The sequence below is a fragment of the Penicillium expansum genome, assembly GCF_000769745.1.
Source record: "Penicillium expansum strain MD-8 chromosome Unknown contig143, whole genome shotgun sequence".
NCBI lineage: Eukaryota > Fungi > Ascomycota > Eurotiomycetes > Eurotiales > Aspergillaceae > Penicillium > Penicillium expansum.
The window spans coordinates 105,064-119,753 of NW_015971170.1; the positions used below are offsets into that span (position 1 = coordinate 105,064).

General features: G+C 46.3%; 5 protein-coding genes across 5 annotated transcripts; all 5 read left to right on the top strand.

Annotated features, from left to right (window-relative positions):
• Positions 1–1,900: 1,900 nt before the first annotated feature.
• On the top strand, positions 1,901–2,581 carry PEX2_042600 (uncharacterized protein; the record flags this gene model as incomplete). Its single annotated transcript, XM_016741535.1, has 1 exon — positions 1,901–2,581. One exon carries the CDS (start codon positions 1,901–1,903, stop codon positions 2,579–2,581), a length of 681 nt encoding a protein of 226 aa, XP_016603545.1.
• A 1,377-nt stretch (positions 2,582–3,958) lies between these two features.
• Positions 3,959–4,792, top strand: PEX2_042610 (glutathione S-transferase family protein; the record flags this gene model as incomplete). Its single annotated transcript, XM_016741536.1, has 1 exon — positions 3,959–4,792. One exon carries the CDS (start codon positions 3,959–3,961, stop codon positions 4,790–4,792), a length of 834 nt encoding a protein of 277 aa, XP_016603546.1.
• A 590-nt stretch (positions 4,793–5,382) lies between these two features.
• On the top strand, positions 5,383–6,159 carry PEX2_042620 (aminoglycoside phosphotransferase family protein; the record flags this gene model as incomplete). The annotated part of the gene is made up of 1 exon (XM_016741537.1): positions 5,383–6,159. The coding sequence occupies one exon, from the start codon at positions 5,383–5,385 to the stop codon at positions 6,157–6,159; it is 777 nt and encodes a 258-aa protein (XP_016603547.1).
• Positions 6,160–8,079: 1,920 nt separating this feature from the next.
• PEX2_042630 (alpha/beta hydrolase) lies at positions 8,080–9,204 on the top strand (the record flags this gene model as incomplete). Its single annotated transcript, XM_016741538.1, has 1 exon — positions 8,080–9,204. One exon carries the CDS (start codon positions 8,080–8,082, stop codon positions 9,202–9,204), a length of 1,125 nt encoding a protein of 374 aa, XP_016603548.1.
• Positions 9,205–10,010: 806 nt separating this feature from the next.
• On the top strand, positions 10,011–14,195 carry PEX2_042640 (uncharacterized protein; the record flags this gene model as incomplete). The annotated part of the gene is made up of 5 exons (XM_016741539.1): positions 10,011–10,266; positions 10,321–10,676; positions 10,729–10,963; positions 11,018–12,323; positions 12,419–14,195. 5 exons carry the CDS (start codon positions 10,011–10,013, stop codon positions 14,193–14,195), a joined length of 3,930 nt encoding a protein of 1,309 aa, XP_016603549.1.
• Positions 14,196–14,690: the final 495 nt, after the last annotated feature.

The following is a 14,690-nucleotide window of genomic DNA, read 5'->3' on the forward strand; positions in this document are numbered from 1 at the left end:
AAAGGCAACTGCACGACCTAGCACCTTCCCCCAACGTAGCACCCGACAATATCTTTTCTCTTTTCCTCTACTCTGTCGACCATCATCATCTATACATATCAAATTTGGTAATATTTCCGTTTGTTTCTTAATATGCCTTTTTGTATAGAGCACGCCATTTGGCGGTCATATGGTTTTCTGGGTAAAACATCCCATGTTGTATATTCAACTACATATTCCACCATGATATTCGAAATTTATTACGGTTGTGCCCCACCAGGGTACAATGGTGATCTGGTCCCTAATAGTTTCTCTAATGTACATTTATCAAATGTTATACATAGTAAAGTCTAGGACCTACGATTTATGCCAAAAGATTTAGCCGGCTCTGGCTCATTTTCGTATTTTTCCTCGCTATTTATATTATGGAAGTCATTGTTTAGATCCGCTTGGGCTTCGCTTTTTACTTCCATTCCTTGTGGCTGCGTAGAGAAGCGGCCTAGTTGAAAGCACTGCTGCTCATATTTGTTTCCAATTCTAGCAGCAAGTAGATCCGCTCTTGACGCAACAAGGTTTGCAACGTCAACATCAACTGCATTGTGGGATTCTTCTTTCAGCCGTACTGCGAATCGCTTGAGTAGTCTGAAATCTTGGATGAAGCGTGATGGGGAGATACAGCTTTCGAGAATCCCCTCTCGGTACAGCGGTGCGAGTTGTTTGTCGTCCATAAAGATGCTAACAAGTAGATCGATTGCTGGAAATGCATGAGGGTCCATGCTAGGAACAGTCGACTAGATGCCCTGAAAAGAAGAAATAGAGGGCGGATTCGATATTTAGCTCTGAAAGCTCTCTAGATCCTTTTGGAATTTGGCCCCTTCTAGTTGAGTATATGATAAGTCTAAAGTGATGTGAAATGTCCGCTGTCCATATTCTTGGAGCAGAGGGGGTGGTGGGGTTGGGTAAGCGCTTCAATCAATCAAAGTTCAATTAACCTGTTGCAGTCTAACTAGTCGCGTATGACTATGCAGGCGCTTCTTCCAACTGAAGCAAGAACTCGAGTCCTAACGCCGAGTCCCAGAGGAGTGTACAGATGGTGATCAAAAAGAGCGTGCAGTCAGCCCATTCCTGTAACCCGTAAATCCCGTAAATCCAAACCCATACCCAATCCCATACATAAGAAATTATTTAATGATTGCCGTGGAGTGCACTTGGGTAAGCGCTTGTGGCGCCTCCTAATGTATCAGTTTTCCACTTTGGGCCTTAGCTCGTTCAGCCGCAAACCCAACCGAGGGATTTTCGTTTGATACAAATTGCCTGTCCTCGCAGTTGTAATTCTCATGTTCTCTTCCGCTCTTCAGATTTGATACATCCTGGTTTAGGTGGATCCTATTGTGGATTACGGATCACAGTTAAACCCTATGCGGTGGCTTCCAGGTAATTATGCGGAAATAACATACAGTGAAGTATTTTACTAAGAGTCTTCCTAGTTCTCTTGAGTGTCATAGCCCTCTTCTTCCACGGAAGTAACGCTAAACAATTTGAACATTGGTATCCCTTCTACCAATGGACCCTAACACAAGAGGGAGAGGCCCTAACCTGCCTCGAAGATTACACGGCCGCCGTCAAAGAATGGGGTGCACAAGACTCAACCACGTGCAAAAACTTGGTTAGCTGCATTTACAACAACACCAAAGAAATCGACAAGGCGGATATGTCATCTGCCCTGGTTCTGCTCGGCCTAGCGCCGACGGTTCTAGCACAGATGGGTCCAACTCTGAACCACAAGGCGCGACTGTGTTATCAGAGCCCAATTCTTGGGTTTCTCTGTGTCCTAGGCGCTCCCTCGATTGCTTTCGGAATGCCGTGGGCCAAGACGGATCCCATTAAGTCTAATGAAGCGAGCCCCTTCGCTTCTGGGGAGATGTGGTTTTTTACCTGGATTAATTGGCTTTTTCATCGGATCTTCTGCCATCGTGTGGAAGAGCCCGAGGAGCAAGAAACACTGCCGACACATTCAATATGGAAACTTTTGCTAAAATATTTGCTAAAATATTTGATCGCGGTTGGAGCGGCGGTTAATGTGTTTCTTAACGTTTGGACTCTAAGCCGACAAACGATTGTCAGCTGGAAATGCACGTCCTCATATCTCGAGTTTTTGTGGGTGGTTATCACATTAATTCCGGTCTGCTTTGCGGTAGTAGCTGCATCGTTCGAGTGGTATAACTATACCCAGAGCGGGCTTCAATGGACTTTGGGGCCCAGATTCTTTTACTCTCTGTCAAATATTGCTGGTGCTGTACATGTTCTTTTCGGGACAGTGATGCTTTCATCTGTCCTGTTTATTGGAACATTAGATGCATTGGGGGTAGTCGGACGGTTGACAGCTTCAACTGTTGTCTGTCAATTTATCACAGCGCTGGAGTTGGAGCGTCTGGAGGATCATATCACAGAACAAGAGAAAAAGAAGCCTCATGGGCAACCCGGGCCTGGGATGCGAGCTGAGGAGTTGCAAAAGGAGCGAGAGAGAAAAGGAGAGTTTATCTCATTGTTGCAAATGGAACGCTGTGCTATAGCTATTGAAGGTTCGAGCACTCGATCGTGAGAGGTTTGTGAGCCCGATTGAACTGAGGGCCTGTGTAGCAGCGAAAGAAACACAATGTTTCTCAGTCACTTCATAATGAAGAGCTCTTCTCTTTCTCCATGGCTTCGCCTTTCCCGTTGAGTGACTCCCTGGCCCGCGGCAAGTTTCAGTAAACGCTGTGTGATAGAAAAAAGACAAATAATACCAGCATGTTTGCAATGCTCGACGCTGTCAGGTATTGATCCTTGATTGCCATGTAATCTTCAATCTCATTGACAATGAAAAGGATCACAGAACTCCCGATAGCGCTTTCGGCGACTTTCCTATAAATACTCGCACAGCCAGGCGGGGACATGACAGTGTAAGCTAGCCAGGTTGGTCGAGTGAAATGAATCCGTAGATATTCAACCGAAAAACACGACGGAGAAGAAAATCTGCAACGGAAAGAAGATTCCAAGGTTATAGGACAGAAAGTTCAAACTTGAGCCACACACCGGGGGGCTTCTTATAGCTTACACTAGGACTGCTGGGACGGGGCCGAGAATGCAAATTCACCACTAACTCGTTAGTGCCACTGATCATTGGTGCGACATGGGACCCTTCCCCCTGAAAATGGGAGTTTGGGGCGCCCAGCTGTAGGGCGACGGGCGATCCGCTTTGGCTGTTCAACTCGCAACATATACGTATTTTGTACGTCGCATGTTGTACATACTCCGATGATGCACATATGGATATCTGAACGACAGAAATGGCTGTGCTGAGACATAAAAAGTTGTGTCCAAGCCTTGACCGGCCCTGTGACTGGACGCTATCCACATGAGATTGGCCTTCCTGGGCGAACTAGGTCGCACCGAGATCGAACTCAACTCAAACCGAACCTCGACCATGAGATCCACACCGTACCATGGTTTTGCTGTGGTTCTCTTGTGGTTTGAACCTCGTATTGTGACATATAAGGAAGGCGGTGTACATGCCTCTATATCCTGCTTACCACCATCTTGTGAACATCCTTCCTCCTGGCCTTGGTCCAATCTATATTTTTTTTATAGTCCTGGAGCACAGTGGCAGTGACATAATTTTATCATAATTTTCTACAATTTTTCTAACGTACTAAACAAAATATTTGACTCGCCATGTATGCATGATGTACATCGTGTTGCATATCCACATGGGAACCACGATCCCCACATCGTGCATGAGTCGTCATGACTCAGACCAGCCCCACCCCGGGGCCTCCCCACCAATTGGTATATATGTAGAACTACTCTTCTAGAGATCAATTAACCTCAAAAACAAAACAAAACCGGATTCGCAGTGTGTCTCACACTCAAACAACTCCTCCAACTCCAATTCTTCAAAATTCCGAGCACGTTGACACCCACAACCACACCCTCAACCATGTCACCCACTACAGCCCCAATGACCTTCTACGACATCGCCCTAGCACCCCCCGTCACAAAATCCGCCGCCTCCCCAAATCCCTGGAAAAGCCGCTTCGCCCTGAACTTCAAAAACATCTCCTACAAAACAACCTGGGTGCCCCTACTCGACATCAGCTCCGTTCGCGGCCCTCTCGACATCCCCGCCTCCCGCAAATTCGCCGACGGATCCCCCTACCATACCCTCCCCATCCTCTCAGACCCAGCCACCGGGCGGATAGTGGGTGACTCCTTTGAAATCGCGACATACCTCCAAGAACAATACCCGTGCTCGGGAGCGGGGGACTTGTTCCCGGCGCAGGAGCTTGAATTTGTCTTTGTGCACGACATGGGGCCTTACCCGCCCATTGCGGAGGCGCAGGTTTCGGATGGCCCTGCTGTCGCGTACGCGAAGTTCAATACGAATGTCGATGCTTTGTTTAGTGCGAATGCGCGCGTGATAGCGCAAGGTTTCCCTTTTGATCCTGCTGTTGCGGAGGAGTGTAAGGCGATGTTCTCGAAGAGAGTGGGAGTACCGTGGGAGGCTATGGCTGTTGGTGCAGAGGAGAGGATCGAGTTGTTCAAGGCGTTTGAGGAGGCCCTGGGTGAACTTGCGAAGCTGTATACGACTGATGTGACTGGGCCATTTATTTTGGGAACTAGGGCAAGTTATGCAGACTTCATTGTGGGCGGGTGGTTGCGTATGAGTCGGGCCATGTTGCCGGGGGAGGAATGGGAAGCGTTGAAGGGATGGCATGGCGGTGTATTTGGACGGTTGGATGAGGCGCTGGAGGTATATTCGCAGATGGACTAGATCTGGATAAATGGGATGGGTAATGCACGCTATATAATTATGGTAGAGATCAACATAGAACAAAAAAAGTGTTCTAATGCCCTTGGGCCCATCACAACTATTTATTCAGTGAGACGCACAATTCTACGCCCTTGAGGGCCCAGTATACACATACATTATTCTGTACTACATACTACTAAAACTAATAGTATCTATTGAGGAGATATTTGGAATAGTAGAGTATCGGTTAATATTATAACCCGGATATCCCTCCTTCTTAGTAGTATACGTGAAATACTTAGTAAATACAATGTGGTAGTGGTCGGTCGTATCACACCTGCTTCAATATGTTGAAGATATACATATTGGGCAGATTGCTCAAGTGGGTACCGCATATGTAGCAGCATGTATGTAATAGCGAGCTAAATCCGGTCAATGAATTCATCATCATCATCATCATCATACCGCTCGGGTCTATAAATAGTATCAAATACCAGTATCATGTGACCTTGGAGGGGTTCAGCGCCAAAAAAACAAACACCAAATTGTTGCTTGACGCGATCTCTAGCATCCTATTTATCTCGCCACAAACCCTCCCTTTTGTTTCTACCATGGATCGCAGAATACCACCATCAGAATTGACCGACGCAAACCGCCTCGTTGCGGATAACATGATCAATGTCTTTCGTGTGGATGATAAAACGGTAGTCAAATTATGCGACCCAAACCGTCTCTCTGAAGCAGAAGCTTTGAAGTTCATCCGCTCTAAAACTTCCATTCCAGTTCCTGAGGTGTACAACGCTTATGTTGATGAAACAATCGACCGTGGTGTCATTGTTATGGAGTACATTGAAGGGGAGGTCCTTCGTGATGTTATTCAAGACATGGATGACACGCGGCGCCAAAAGATCATCTCGGAATTGCAACAATTCATGTCCGAGTTACGATCTATTGAAGGCAATTTTATCGGCTCCATTGATGGTTCGGCTTGTGAGGATCCTGTCTTTTGTGCCGAGCAGGGTGGGTTCGGCCCGTATAAGACGGAGAACGAATTCAATGAGGGGTTGATTCGCGCAATGACTATCAACGAAACAAACTCATGGGTTAATCATGTTTCCAAGCTCATTCGAGCCATGCCATCCCATACAACAGTGCTCACCCATGCGGACTTTTCTCCGCGAAACATCATTATCAGAGGCGAACAGGTTGTTGGAATACTCGACTGGGAGATGGCTGGATTTTATCCTGAGTACTGGGAATATATTAAGGCTATGTATCACCCGGACTGGCAAAGCCGTTGGGTCGGGGATGGCATTGTGGATACTGTACTTAAACCATTTTACCTCGAGCATGCTGTCATGTTACATATGCAAGAGGTCGTCTGGTGACGACTTCTCGAATCCCGCTTCGAGGTTCTACTTTATCTATCCAACAGAAGAGATTGGGAAATGTTTTAGTTGAGGGGAAACCCCAGATGCAAGTAAATACGTATCTCATTCAAAAACAGTACGCTTCGGGGAGTCCAAGTAGAAACAGAACCTCACTAAAAGCAAAAAGGATAGGCGACATATGGATGGAAATACTCAACCAACTTCAAAAGAAAAAGCAAAAACCGACATCTAGTAACCAAGAAAATAGCGCAGACATTTCGAGAAAGATCGGTCAAAGAGTTGAAGACGAAAAGAGTGACAAGCATGAGACAGGTATAAGAGCTCAGTTCAAACATGAGCAACATCACAATTGCAACGGCATTGGCGATAAGATGATAGGGGGCATCGAATAGACAGTAGACCTTCGGTTTTCCAATGTATCAGGATATTTCAACATCGTGTTGCCGGCTACCAGTCTTTGTGATTCCTTTCCAACCTGATATCAACGTGATATAAAGAGACAATAACGCAAGCAGATCACTGTGAAGTCACACTAGCTATGCGTTCAGTATGCCCGTCACATCGAACTGCTCGCAAATGATCCAGCAATGATCTAACAGAGGACACAGCTGAGAGACTAGTAACTCGACACCAACAGGAGGCCGGAGTTTGATGTTGAGGATCACGTTGCCAAATGGTGGGTTAATTGCGACAAGATCCCGCGCTTCCACAATGCTCAAACCGAGAGGGTTCGATTTGGGTGCGGTGATACGCACTGGTACCACCAGGGACCAGGTTTTTGCGTTCAAGCACAGCCAGCACTTCCGTAGTCCAGCACTGGCATCTTTGTAGAGGTACTGCCTGTGTGGCTGCTTTCACTTTGTTGATTTCGCTTGCTGGAATTCGTGAAACCCATACTTTTGACGCTATGCCAAAACTGTTCACTCTCTTGTTGGCTTCAATCTTCGGCTGGTATGGTCGTCCTTGGGTGGGACCTCCAATAACATGGTACCACGTACAGCGGTCTGATCCGGGATTGGCAAGTAGAAGGATCCAATGTAATGTATCATCACCCCTTCGATTGCCGTATGCAACGTAGATGTCCAACAAAGAGGTGTCGATGCGTTGCATTTTCCAAGTTTGAATGATAGTCTTTAAACAAGTTGGGGGTTTCAGTTGCTGAAATTGTTTGATGAATTAAATGCCAGACGGGAGGATGATATATTGAGGGAAGGCTAAATGATCGTGATATTGTACAGGGTCTTGGGTCATAACTGTAGCTTTATATGTCTCTTCATCTGCTCAAATTCTGTTTCACAAGCGTGCTTTTTTAAGGATTGAATAAATATAGTGAAAATTTAAAGGTAGCGTATCGCCACAGAACCAGAAACGATTATCATGCAGGGGTGTATTCATCTCTCCAGGGATTAAGAGAGATTGGATATAGTTATACTCTATCATTTAGCGCCGAATGCAATCTAAATGTGATGAGATTGTGCATATGGCCTGATGTTCTGGGTTAATCAAGTATCTTTTTATAAGTACTGATTGAATGATTTGCAGAGAGCGACCGAATGCCATGCCCTGCGCTTGCTGAAACTTCTTGATCCTATTTTAGCTCGACGGTGCGTAGGGAACGACTTTTCCTGCATGGAATGCGAAACGTTCGGTGTTTCTAACCTTCCAATTTTGTGATGACTTAGTAAAGCGAATCGCCCCGGACCGCCTACGTGGGTCTTCCAGTTGGCGCTTCAGAGGGCTTGGACCCCCTCTTGTCAATCGGAAAATAATAGCACAGAAATAAGTATTGAGTCCCATGTGGTCTTCCATATTTCTTTCCCTTTGTCAATATGCCTCTTAGTCTCTCCTCGAATCTTCTCCCACTTTCTCTTTCCGCCTGGTTCTGTTTGCTCTCTTGTCCTGCTCGAACCCTGCTTGATGTCTCGAAAGCCATACCCGAACCCATTGGTCATCCGGCCACTGAGTGAAGAGCACACACATACTATCATTTCGCTTCATGGAAGAGGTAGTAATGCCGAGCGCTTCGGTCATGAGCTCCTTGTGTCGACAAACCTACAAAAAAGACTTCCTACAGTGAAATTTGTCTTTCCTACTGCGCGTAAGCGGCGGTCAACTGTACTCAAAAAGATCCCAATTCATCAGTGGTATGACAACTACTCCCTTGAAGATCCTGGACAAAGAACAGACCTTCAAGTGGAAGGGCTCTATGAGACGGCTGAATTTATTCGCGGCCTAGTCACCGCAGAAGCTCGGATCTTGGGCGATGAAAATCATTCAAAGATCATCCTGTGGGGGCTGAGCCAAGGATGTGCCGCAGGCATCTTCACCCTTTTAGGTGGTTGGGCCGACACCAGTGAAGCAAATCCACTCGGGGCATTTATTGGGATGAGTGGATGGCTGCCATTTGAACAGCAATTACGCGAGATTCTCCCATCCGACGAAAGCCTAGTTTCGGCTGGAGACAATTCTCAAAACATACAATCGGACGATGACTCATGCGAAGAAAGTGAAAGTGAAGAAGAGTCAGAAAGAGATGCATATTCCGAACAAGGCTTCAACGATAATCTATTAGAGGAAAGCAGCTCGTCACGTGATGATTTTGATCCCTTCAAAGAGGAGATTGAGGAAGACAGTGCACCACGTGATGACTTCAATCCATTTGAAGATGACGAGGAGGAAGCTCCGTTGGTCATCCAAGCTATCAACCATATTCGTGATATCCTTGCTCTTCCTATGATTTCAGGCAATACGCCGCCATCGGAAGACAGCCATCCATCGAGTTTAAGTCACCTCCAGACTCCTGTTTTTCTTGGCCATGGCGCAGAAGATCCCAAGGTCTCTGCGGGTCTTGGTGAAAAGATGACTCGTATTCTGTCAAATGGTCTAGGAATGGATGTAACATGGAAGGAATATCAGGGATTGGGGCATTGGTACCGTGCTGAAGATGAGGTTGAAGATATTTTGAGCTTTCTTCGGGATCGTGTCGGCCTACCAGTGATATCAGGGTCATCCCTAGCAAAAGGGACGGAACAAGAGAAATAATCATCATTGCTTCTTTGAATTATCACTCAGATGACTCAATTTCATTAGACTTAAAATCCAGAAGCCCAGTTTTCTCTATGCCTGCCTCCACGCTAAGAGACAATGCATATTATGTAGGATTTTATCACACGGATCTGAACGCATGATTAGGTATTCCTAAAAGGAAATTGGGAGTCACATAAGCTTTTTGCTTCTCATACCTTTCATACTCTCTCGCGCATTCTATAATCCCATTTTGATTTGTTACAAGAGTATCCACTTTATTTTGAGCCTCATGAACTATAAGTTTGTGACTCATCTTTTCACTTGGGCCCCCGAAAGTCACAGTATTTTACGACTACCTATGTGACTATACGGTATGAAGCAAAAGATATGTATAGTGTACAGACTTCATGGGGCGGATCTTGTCGCAGTATTAGTTTCTAGTAGAATGGCGAGGAAGAAAGGTAGTGAATTCCATACGTATACCGGTAAACTGCTATTCATTTATCTGGCACTCAAGTGTCCATTAGTACACTGGATCATGTTGCTTTGATTTTCATGTCGTACTTTTGACGCGGTGACTCACGAGGATTTAGAAAAAGAAAAAACGTATATATTCCTTGAGTGTTTTATTTATCCACAGATGTAGCCATATTTGTTAAGGTAACTCGTTACTAAGTCACGCTGGTTAGGCTTAGACCTGCATATAAAGGCCCAGTTGATGCACCAAGGATCAGCTCTTCTTCCCTCTCTTCCTTCTCCTCACCTTGAATTCCCCCCGAAACAATCAACCTCATAATTCGTGACTAGACTTCGTACTAGCAATGGAGCAAGTAAGAAAAACCTTCTTCGACCCGCTCGCATCATCGAAGGCTCGGATTCGAGAGATCCTAGAGGAACTTCCAGTCGGCTCAGCACACCCTTTCAGTCCCGAGCGACTTCTTCTTTGTCGGACAGAGACCGGCATTAACGAAATTGACATCTCCTCCTATCCAGATGACTTTTTCTTCAATGCTGTGGACATGGGCGAGATGGGTGAGGTCCTTCTGAGGCGCATGGCTGGCTTCCAGTCTGATCTCGGTACGTCTTATCTCGCTCTCCTTTGAGAAAACTTCGAACACTAACCGTTAGCAGGGATATTCGAGCACTTCCAAATCCTACAAGCGCCAGCTTCTACGTTCAAGGTCCCGATAGTGTCTGGTGAAATTATGATCCTGGCAGTCTCTCAAAGAACGCCCACTTACTACGATTTCTGCTTCGCGGATGCATCATGCAACACGTGTTGCTGGAATTCAACAGCTACCTTTCCAGGAATTGCCCATAGTGGTGATATCAACTGCGGAAAAGATCTCCTGCAGTATGTCAAGATCAAAAAGGACACTCTCACAGAGAAAGAATTATGCGTGTTCATATCTGGCTACAACATGCACCCCATTACAAGATTCCTGGGAACCCACCCTGCTTTGCTCGTTGCTGATCATGCAGATAAGGTATCTTTCCAAATTAGCTTTCCTCAGGCACGGATTTAATCTTTATTGGCAGACCCTTTATATCGTCCCGGTCCCTTTGGATGCAGCGACAATTGGAGACGCAACCATATGTTGCCCACTGGTGATCAAGCGTGAAGGGGACTCTCTGGTCTGTTCAATTTTGTCAACAGCAACGACTGATCTAAATAAAAGCTGCTCCGGTAAAAAATTGGAAAGTGCTTCCTTCCTGGAAGCCATCACCCGTGCCGATTTCACCACATCTGATACTTCTCCAACTGTTACACGAAGTAAGCCTTGTCATTATGAAGCCGTCAGACCTACAAAAGCTAATACTTATACAGATCTTACACCAATAGGCGATTCAACTGAAGAGAAAACTAGCTCGAGTTTGGAGAGTCTGCACGAGATCACCAAAGAAAACGCCGTATTTACCACCGATTTAGCCACTCTCCCTTCCTTCCTTGATTTAGAAAAAGCACAAATCATACGTTTTGGGGCTGGGATTGAATTCAGGCTACCAGGAGAAGAGCTCCCTACGGAGACTAAGCCATCCGCCGTTGTTTTGCCATGCATATTTGGTTCCCAGCTTGAAGGCCCATTTCTGTTGGCAACGGGGACGGCCCCTTCAAACGTTCCCTTCATCGGTGAAATTGCGATCCGGGACTACTACAAGCAACTCAAGAATGCCGTCGTGGTTGTTGACGATCGAATGACAGATAACGCCCGCAACCTCGCAAGTATTTACAGAATCAATGCACTTTTCATTGTGCAACTGAGTTCAAACCCTGGGCCAAAGAATACCGACGATATTATGTCGTTGTTGAACTCAGCAAACATCAACGCAGTTACAGCACTCGCAGGACCACAATCCTTGGTTCTAATTCAAATCTCCGATAGATATTACTTCTACCGAGGTATTGCTAATCGGGCACACATCAACACCTCCACACTCGAATTTGGCTCTGATGTGACGTCTATACTCGAGTCTATCGATATTGAATTCATTCTAGAATCAAGAATTGAGCGTGTTGTTACCCTCGGCCATGCAACTCCTATCATCCTACCCACTTCAGGCCAGTTGGTCCAGCCTCGAAATCTTCAGAGGCTGTTCGAAGAACTTTCGATCGACCAAATCAAAGAGCTGGAAGAGGACATATTAGCAGCGGTTCCCCAGCTCCAAATTCTTTTGAGCGAGAAAGAACTACAGGAACTCTCCAAAAGCTTGGTATCTGTACTCTCAAGCAGGATCGACAACGCAACAGCTACATTGAGAAAGAACTACACCAACTACCTGACCCAGGAATACAAACCCACAGATCCAGAATCTGCGAAGAAGAAGAATTCTATGCTTGGAAAATTGAGAAAGCTCACAAAGGAGATGCAAATTGCCCTTGGGCCGCTCATTTCAAGCTTGGTCAACATAATCTCTTGTCAAACGACTTCAAAGCGGACACACGATCTGAAGAGACTTGTTCGCCAAACTCAGATTCTGGCCAATGTCGAGGCCGTTAAGTCCATGACTTTTGACACTCTGGCAGGATTCCTTGAAACACATGCGGGAGATATGGGTGTCATGCTATTGAATATTGACACATTGTCCTACTCCCAGCTCTTGGGGAATCTGAAAGACACCGCAATCAATGCCAGGTATGTTACCAGATTTCTTCCTCCACTAAAACACTCTCTATTGTTGCAACCCCCAGAAAATTCTACATCGTATAGTGCTGACCTCTGTTTTATAGTTCATGCTGCGACCTTGACTCAAGGGTTCTATATCTCGAGGGATTCGATGCCGGAATTATCATCGAGCAGTCGCAGTCCAACCACAATGGTCCACTTCAAAGTCAGGACGGTCCCTCCCATCCAATTCTGGCATTGCCATACCTGAGCCAAGAATCAGGAACCGGATCGATGTTAGCCTGGGTCTGTTGGGATGAATTCGTCAACCTCGAAAGTCCCTACACCGTGAGATGGATGGAGAAGTGCAATGAACCCCACATTGCCGCACTACGAATCCTCATGAGGTCTACTCTTAGTCAAGCAGTGTCGGCTAGAGAGCATCAGATTGAACCTAACAGCAAAGAAACTACCCATCTTATGAGCGCTTTGTTAATGGGAGCTATGTCGAAGCTCGCGGCGATGAGGACAACCGCGCCGATTGTGTCACAGGAGGCTGGAGACACTGTCACAAGATTGATGCGAGGACTCTTCGGTAATCTGTTGACAATAGCAGGCTCAGGCGTGCGTCCTCAAAGTATGGTCTGGCAGTTGTTCGGTCTGAACCCTCAATACAACGTCCCCAAATCCGATGTCGATTGGATTTGGTACGAAACTGTCGTCGCTCTGTATCCTTACACCGGGTGGCCTCTTGAGCAGTTCAACGAAAACTTGGAGAAGCTCTTGGACAAGGCAATTGTCCGTGTGGTGACCAAGAGCGAAGAGGTGGATTCGGTAAAATTAAACCGGACAGATCGGATCATCAGGGCTTCCAAGCTTCGAAACATTGAGCTTCACCATTCCCGCACAATTATTACCGTCCTCATGCGAACTTTTACAGCGGAGGAGTCTGACATCGCTACCATCGCAACTCGTCTGCTAGACCAGCTTCCAAAGCAGTTAGAGCGACAGAGTAAGGGCTATACCAGGATCATCCAGTATCTTCATCATCTCGCCAATGGAGGTCAACGACGTGCTCACGATGACCTCATTCTCGCTTGCACCTACACCGCGCGCTCAGCTGCCTTTGGCTCAATCAAGATCAAAGTTTCAGAAGCTTGTAAGAACAAAGAATGGGCAAAGATGAAGGATTCTTGTCAAGCGATTTTGGACAAACATGCCGAACTTGCTTCTCTCTGGCAAGTTAAGCCTGATGATTTGAAGGTTCAAAATATGCAGGCATACAAACACCTTCTAGGCGCAGACTTCGGGGATGATATTGACGAAGCTACCAAAAAGAGTCTCGAATTTAGCAGAAAGGTCAACGGCGATGCAGAGAAATATCGTATTCCTTGGCAAATCGGGAAAAAAGGCCAATTCGGCGATAACATTGAGCCTCTAGATGAGGTCTCCCTTCACGAAATTCTCACGGGAGAAGAGCCGCAATCCCTTCCTACCATTGAGTCAGCTGAGCAATCAGTAAAAAACACAAGTACCATGATCGAAAGAGAAGCAGAAGGCGGATTCGCAAAATTCGAATCGTCGATGCAGTCTACCTTCATCACTACGTTGCAAGGGGACCTTTCGGCTGAAATTGTCTGCGGTATCCTGAATGTTCCTACTACTGCGATGCGCGTCTTTATTAAGGCTCTTGATCCGAAGTTTGTGTGGGAGGACCTGGGAAAAAACTACAAGAGCACAATCCTGGGGTTGCTGAATGAGCGTTCAAATCGGTTAGAGAGCCGTCCTACCAAGAAGCTGCTGGAGCTAGCGGGTGACAAAACAAAGCTTCAAATTGACGGGTGTGGTAGGAGAGTTGTTTCAGATAGGAAAGGGGTGTTATGGTCAGAGGTGTATGCTTAGCTAACTTACAATTGAAGGGATTACAGTAATTATGATTTAAGATAACTGCCATAAGTCTTCAACCCAGCAAAATAATACCTATCTATCTCCCCAAAAAGGCTTCTTTAATTAGAAACTCCAGTAGGGCGTTCAGGGTCGGCCACATCATAAATGTAAGCGGCCAAGGGATTCCCAATCTCTTTTTGATCTAGTAGGTTAGTAAGTCTATGATGTCCTCGTTCTTCACAATCTCTCTGAGCTTGAACTTCACCTTCTTCAGCTGGAGGATTAGGCCCTTCCCAAATTGGCTGCTTGGACGCTTCAGGAGCTTGGTTGGGCCTTCGTTTGGGGGGGGGGCTATTTCTCATGAATGGGTCAATGGTGTTGGACTTGTTCCTACTGACAAGGCTTCAATTTTCCCGGATGCTCGATCGCCTTCCTAGAACGGACGGGTGTTTTCTCGGGTCTGTGGAGGTTGGTGCAGTCGAGGGTCGCTCCTAGGGTCGTGGTTGGCGG